The sequence below is a fragment of the Capsaspora owczarzaki genome (assembly GCF_000151315.2).
Source record: "Capsaspora owczarzaki ATCC 30864 unplaced genomic scaffold supercont2.11, whole genome shotgun sequence".
In the NCBI taxonomy this organism is placed as follows: Eukaryota; class Filasterea; order Ministeriida; family Capsasporidae; genus Capsaspora; species Capsaspora owczarzaki.
Window position 1 is genome coordinate 778,331 of NW_011887302.1, and position 6,750 is coordinate 785,080.

Genomic DNA, 6,750 nt, shown 5'->3' on the forward strand with positions numbered 1-6,750 from the left:
GTGTTTGCTGGTGAGTCGCAAAACCTCAAAACACGGAAAAAAAAAAAAAAAAAAAAAAAAAAAAAAGCAAACCAACAGAACAGAACAGGGCAGAACGCGGCTGCGACGTTGTGGTGGTGGGGGGTGGGGAGCCGCTCCATCATCGCCGCCTCGCTGTTTCTGTGAGCAACTCGCCCTCGATTTCGCCGCTCCCGATCCACGCGCTCAATGCTGTCTGTGACAAGCAATCTGATGCTTTTTGCCTGGGTTTTTTTTTTTTTTTTTTTTTTGTCTGTTGAGCTGGCTCACGGTGTCAAACGCACTGCGCCCATCGCTCGTGTAGCCAATGCGCGTGCAGTGTTGCTTTGTGTGCAACAAGCGCCGACGGGACTTTGAGGCGGTGGTGGGACGACTCTGGATCAGCAAGGCGCTCTTGCATGGGGCGGCTCATGTGCGCGCTTGTTTCAGCGCCTGAATGGCGGGAAACACAGCATCTCCCGAACGAGCAACTCGGAGCACGAGTCACATGCCAGGAATGATTAGCGTGTGGGGCAGAGTGTGATGATGTACGCGATGTAAGCGGGGTGGGGACTGAGAGTGGGCGGGGGGGGGGAAAGAGCGCGAAATGGAGTCGGCTGCGAGCTTGGCTGGAGTGTGCTCACTCGCTCAGACTTGCATCCATCTCTACCATACATGTACTCTGCGGCTACTGCTTTTTGCTCCTGTTACTGATTGGATTTCTGCTTGCATCGTGCTTATTTGTTCGACAGAAAGCGAATGTGTGACCATTGCGCGGCCATCCGGCAGGTGCGACCATCGCCAGCATTCCCCATCTCTCCAAACATGTTTGGCAAGATAATCGTGACGATATGCGCATCACCCGACGTGGCGCTCGGTCACAGCAAGCCCTTGATCGACATGATTATTGGTGAAGCGCACGATGATGTTACATTCAGTCGATACGTCAAGCAGGAAGCTATGAGTGTTTCCCGCACGTTGCGCAAGTTCGTGCCCCTCGCAGCCAGCACTCAGCTCAGCAAGCGAGATTTGTTTCTTGCGATCTCTTGCTGCATTACGCTGCCGCACGCAAAGCAAATAGCCGCCGTCTACACATCTGCCATTGATAGCTTTGGCGGCTTTGTCGGTCGGGGCGACGCGGCAAGATTAACTGCAGCGGTCGACAAAGCCCTGCTCACTCTCTCCCCTGAGATGCAGAAGGTGTGTCCCAAGGTGCAGGCTCTAGCCATAGATTTTTCAGAGTTTGCAATCCGACCTCAAACCAGCCATCCAGGAGCGCCCTCCGCCGGAACGACGGCAGCATCAACCGCAGCAGCGCCTGGTCATTCTGGCGCTTCGCAGCACATGTTCACCTTTCCAATCACTCCACACGCGCACCCGCAAGCAGCCCAACCACCACAGCAAACTCAACAAGCACCGAAACGAATTCTCACGTATTGCAACACGCAAATTTTTGTCGCGCTGTCCAATGAGCCGTATCCTCCATTTGAAACCCCATCGGTACAACCAAACACCATTTCGAAAGACTGTCCTCGTGTCATGGCCATGGACACACATGCCAGTGAGCACTCTAAAGTCGTGAACAAGTAAGGAGGTCATTTTTGGGAGGGTTTTTTTTTTTTTTTTGTTTGTTTGTTTGGGGTTTTTTTTTTTGTTTGTTTGTTTGTTTGTTTGGTTTTTTTTTTTGTTTGTTTGTTTGTTTGTTTGTTTTGGCTCTGTCGATGATGCTCTTGATTTTCTGACTGCAGGTTGATTTTTGGTGGTCTGGTGCGTGTCTGTGTGTGTTTGCTTTCGTTTGGTTGATGGTCGAAACCGCAGCGCTTACTTGACCGATTTCACAACGGAAGGCGGGCTGCTAAGCAAAGCCCGTGACCCCTGCTTTCGGCCGGTGCATTTGCTGATGGCACTGCCCTTGTACGTCGAAACTGGTCCTGCACAAATTCAGTCGCATTTCACTGTTCCTGCCGAATTTCGCGCCGATATTCTGTACGTAATGGTGTTTTCTTTGGTTTTGGTGTTTTTTGTTTTTGGTTTTGATCGTTGCGCGTTCAACTGTCGCATGCACTCGATACTCACCTTTCTTTCCCCCCCCCCCTCAACTCCCTCCCCGTCCAACAGATCAGGAAAGCTGGTGATTCATGCGCGCCTCTTTTCACGCACACAAAGATCTGATTTGCAATTCCTTGCCATGCATCAATTCTTCATCAACCGTCAGCGGGTGGATTTGTCCAATGTAAGTATCATTGTCGTTCGCTGTCGCTTCCTGTCGGCATTGACAGGTCACAACCTCAATTGCTTTTTTTCCCCTTTCTTACAGTCCGGCAAACGGATACACGTGCCAAAAAACTACGAGCACAAAAATCGGGTGATGCTGCCTCGCTCAGCGGACATCTCTCGCTACACCAATCCGGGAGCCGCCAATTCGTTGCTGTTTCTTCCTTTCGGCGAGTACCACCTGTACTTTTACGAACGTGACACGTACTTTTTGCTCGAGATTCTCGAACCGCTGCCTTTAGCCAAGGTTTGTGTTTTTGTGCATTGACGCACCTGCGCTGCAGAAGAGAGAGTCCTGTGTTACTCACCTGCGTTCCGCCCTCCGCCTTCGTGCTCTTAAACTCTCCCTCAGCTTGTCGAGAAGGTCGAAAAACGACCTCGCGTCGCCGGTATTGAACTAGGTAACTAGGACATTGTATTGGGTGCTTGGCCTGCTGTTCCGCACATGTGCATCTTGTAATTGGTGCTCATGAACAATTCGACGTTTTTCGTGTTTTGCTTTGAAAACAGCCGTGTCTCTTCTGAGCAAGACGGATGATGAGATTGACGTTCCGTCCTCACTCCAAGTCTCCTTGACGTGCCCGCTCACATTGGCTGTGCTCCGTCTACCTGCTCGCGGTGTTTCGTGCAAACATGTCCAGTGCTTTGAGTTAGAGGTATCGTGCTGTGTTTCGGGTGCAGGCGGATGCCAAAAGTACCATGATCATTTGTGATGCTGATCAATCTCTGTCTCTCTCTCTCTCTCTCGCTCTTGACAGACCTACATTTCCGTATGCAGTCGGCAACGAACCTGGATTTGTCCCATTTGCTCGCAGCCAACGGCCTACCGTCACTTGAGGATAGATGATCAACTGAATACCATTTTGAAAGAGCGAGTGACCAATGCACCCCTCAGCACCCGCTTGACCGTTTTCCCAAGCGGATCGTACTCGTTCATGAAAGACGCTCGGCCTTTGGAAGATGAAGGTATGGCAGCCGCTTTCGAGCCTCTCTCTCTATCGCTCTCCCTCTCTCGCGTAGAGCATGCAAACACTGAACTTTGTGCTGCGCTTGGTTGTTCTTGGGGAACGGGGTGTTTTAGATGACGACCCATCTGCTAAACGGCCTCGTGTCAGCAGTGATCAAGGCTTGGACGTGGATGCAATGCCGAACAACCGTCAAAGTGATGTGATTGAGCTCGATTGATTTCGATTCTCCGTTTCGCCCATCTGTATTTGTATCATTAATATGACGCTTTTTTTTATTATGATGATCTCTCTCTCTCTCTCTCTCTCTCTCTCTCTCTCTCTCTCTCTCTCTCTCTCTCTCTCTCTCTCTCTCTCTCTCTCTCTCTCTCTCTCTTATTCTCATCCATCTCTGATCAGTCCTCGTGTCGCTTTTGATCTTTGATCGCAAAATGAAGCCGATTGAGCTCTGCATTGTCGGCGGCAATGCAGCTTCCAATCTGCTCTCAATGGACGTTGACTGCCTCGCGGTGCGTGTCGCCGCCGTTGCCCATAATGCTTGTGTTGTGAATCTTGCTTGCTGTGCTGTCAGTCTTGTGTGTGTGTCGCGGGATCAACGCGAGGGAGCTCACTGCGCGAGCGTTCTGGTTTCAGCGATCTCGCGTCTTTGTGCGACCGCTGCTGCGAGTGCGAACGCTGCGCCCGAGCCGCGCATCTGCGATTGTGTCACTGATGTCGGATTGCGCTTTGATTTGCCCGTGCAGCGACCCACCGCGTTGTGTTCGATGTTCTGCGCTCGGCTGTTTGACGCGAAGCATTACACGTTGGTGGAACTTTTTTTTTTTTTTTTTTTTTTTTTTTTTTTTTGAGTTTGAGTTTGAGTTTGAGTTTGAGCTTCACCGCTTCTCATTACTCTTGAAGAGCAGTTGTGAAATTCTACTACTTGGATTTTTTTTTTTTTTTTGTCATTTCGACGATCTCTGACATTTGTTTTGTTGGTTCGCAATTGGTTTGAATGCTGATTGAATTTTGTGCGGCAGGCTGTCACATATACCAAGTTTGTGAGACCACCAACGTCAGCTGCTCTGTTGCACTCTGCACCTGTTCTGAGCATCAATGTATGCAACAATCCGTACTTTGCCCCGACGGGCGCATTACCAGCATTGGTGGTGCCCCCGCCAGTTGAGCCAGACGCAACGCCGTCCTTCCATGCCGAGGACGTCCAGGTCGTTTCTGGCTTGGAGCCTGTTCTTGACAATCTCCGTGGACTGTACGGAGCGCGCGATCCCGATACGATCTTGTTTTCACCAAACTCTGCCACCAATGCCCATCTCATTTCAGCAAAAGCCAGAGCGTTCGCTTCACTTGTACAAGACGCACTCCACGATGCCGTCGAGTATGAGCAGTGGTGCCATCCTGTCAACTACACCACGCATACACGCCGCTGGTTTGCTGATCATTCGCCATTCCCGCTGAATTATCTCGTGCCGAGACAACGTCGGCAAACGGTATTGGATCGATTGGTTCTCAAATATCCCGAGCCTGATGGTGATACGGCCACGAGCTCGTTGCGGAGCCTCATTGGCGCTCTGACCGGCTCCAGCTCTGCAGCTTCCTCTGGACAATCCGCCTCGAGCAGCTCGCGATTTTCGCTTCTTCAATCTCGCCCTGCACAATCCACTGTTGCTGCTTCCGACGTAGCCTCGCACACCCATTCACTGCATTTTGACGAAGAAGTGAGTAACCGTGCTCAACGTCCACAGTTGTTGGTCGCAAAGTGTCCCTGACTGACCGATTTTATTGTTTTTTGTTTGTGTTTTTTTTTTTTTTTAACAAAACTTTGGACTGAACGTTGTGAATCGGTGATGCAGCGACTATATCGAAATGCACGCGAGGCATTGTTGGCAATTTCGCAACAACTGGGCCGCGATGGTCGATTCTTGCTGGGCGACCATCCATGCTATGTGGACGCGCTTGTTTTTGCACATTTGCACATGATTTTCAACTCCAAGCTGCCCTCAAGTCGGCTTGCTGAAACCGCGCGATCCTACAATCCTCTTGTGCGGTATTGCGAACGAATGTACGCATCGTTGTTTGCATCAGACATTTCAACGTACGGTGCTGTGACGACGAGCGAGGCTCAGAGCGCGATCGATGAGAAGCGGCTGCTCCGGACCCGCGCATGGCAATTCGGACTCGCTTCCATAGTTTCCACAATTGCATACTTGTTCCTTTCTGGTCAAGTCGTCATATCTGCTGCGGATGACGACGACGACGACGACGGCAATGCTCACGCGGGTGTTGCACTCGATGATGATGATGACGAAGCTGTGGATGTTGAAATGTGAACATTGCTTGCTGGTATTTCCCAATAACCATGCTTTCTACCAGAATGTTAGTTGCACGGCTATCAATGTTTTGTTTTGCAGCAGACGGCCGTGTCTTTGAATGCCTCACTTGCGGTTTTTTTTTTTGAAGTCTTTGAGGGGTTAGCAAGGCAATGTGTGAAACTCTGGGATCCCACAGGTTGGGACTGATACAAAATGCGCAATGACTGTCAGGACCCGCAGGCTCTGCGGTCCCGACTGGGTCGTTCTTTGCTAAGAAGACTCGGCGTTGATGTCTTTGTATTGTTTGTTTGCATGCATTTGGAATTGCAGTTCAGTCTGCAAAGTGAAATAAAACACTTTACAACAACATTGCCTGGCTAACCCTACCAAGGTCTTACACATTGCAGACTCTGACTACAGTCACCCGATGTCTGTTGTAACCGATCCAACCAGCGCTTTGACTAGCGCTGAGGCAAGCGCAGGCCCCGCGGCACACACGAGGCAACAGACGGCGGCGAGAAAAGAGAAGATCGCGCTTCTTCAGGCGCAGCTCGCTGCTTTGGAGCTCGAGAACTCTGAGCTGGAAGGAGACTCCAAGAACGATGAGGAGACACCTCAACAGGATGAAGATCTGAAGGATCTGACGAAAGCGCACCAGGGTCAAGGCGGCGAGATCAAAACTGAAACGGGTGTCGAGCCGCAAAAGCTGGCTTCGTCATCGTCGGTCCCACCCCCGGCGGTCCACCAGCCCGCACCCCGTCCGCAGGCAGTCGACTGGCAGCCCGCCAAGGCGCCCAAGCTGCTAGCATCCTCGTACGACGGCACGGCGGCAAAGCTGACCCAATACGAGAAGGACTTGAAGCGTTACCGATCGTACTTTCCAGAGGAGAGATGGAACGAGATCCTGTCTCTCCTTGGTTGGGTCGGCCGCCGATTGGTTCGCCTCTGGCAGCGACAAGTGGTGGAGGCTCTCGCACCAGCTCTGCGATCGGCTCCGGCTCCGTTTCGGCGACCCCAACGAGCGTCCCAATGCGAAGAAGGCGATTCGCAACATGGACAAGCTGTCGGTGTTGGAGATCCAGACGGTCCTCGACAAGTATGCGGAGGTGTCGGGTCTGTCAGAGGGCGAGATCGCGGACGCTATCTGGGATGCCATGTCGCACGAAGTCTACCAGTTCGCGCGGATGGAGAACATACCCAAGACT

At 51.6% G+C, this 6,750-nt stretch overlaps 1 protein-coding gene across 1 annotated transcript; it reads left to right on the top strand.

The window, feature by feature from the left end:
• Window positions 1–756: 756 nt before the first annotated feature.
• On the top strand, window positions 757–5,563 carry CAOG_06458 (hypothetical protein; the record flags this gene model as incomplete). Its single annotated transcript, XM_004345157.1, has 12 exons — window positions 757–1,583; window positions 1,816–1,983; window positions 2,116–2,230; window positions 2,315–2,518; window positions 2,624–2,672; window positions 2,782–2,927; window positions 3,030–3,237; window positions 3,353–3,433; window positions 3,636–3,776; window positions 3,870–4,042; window positions 4,256–4,951; window positions 5,087–5,563. 12 exons carry the CDS (start codon window positions 757–759, stop codon window positions 5,561–5,563), a joined length of 3,285 nt encoding a protein of 1,094 aa, XP_004345207.1.
• Window positions 5,564–6,750: the final 1,187 nt, after the last annotated feature.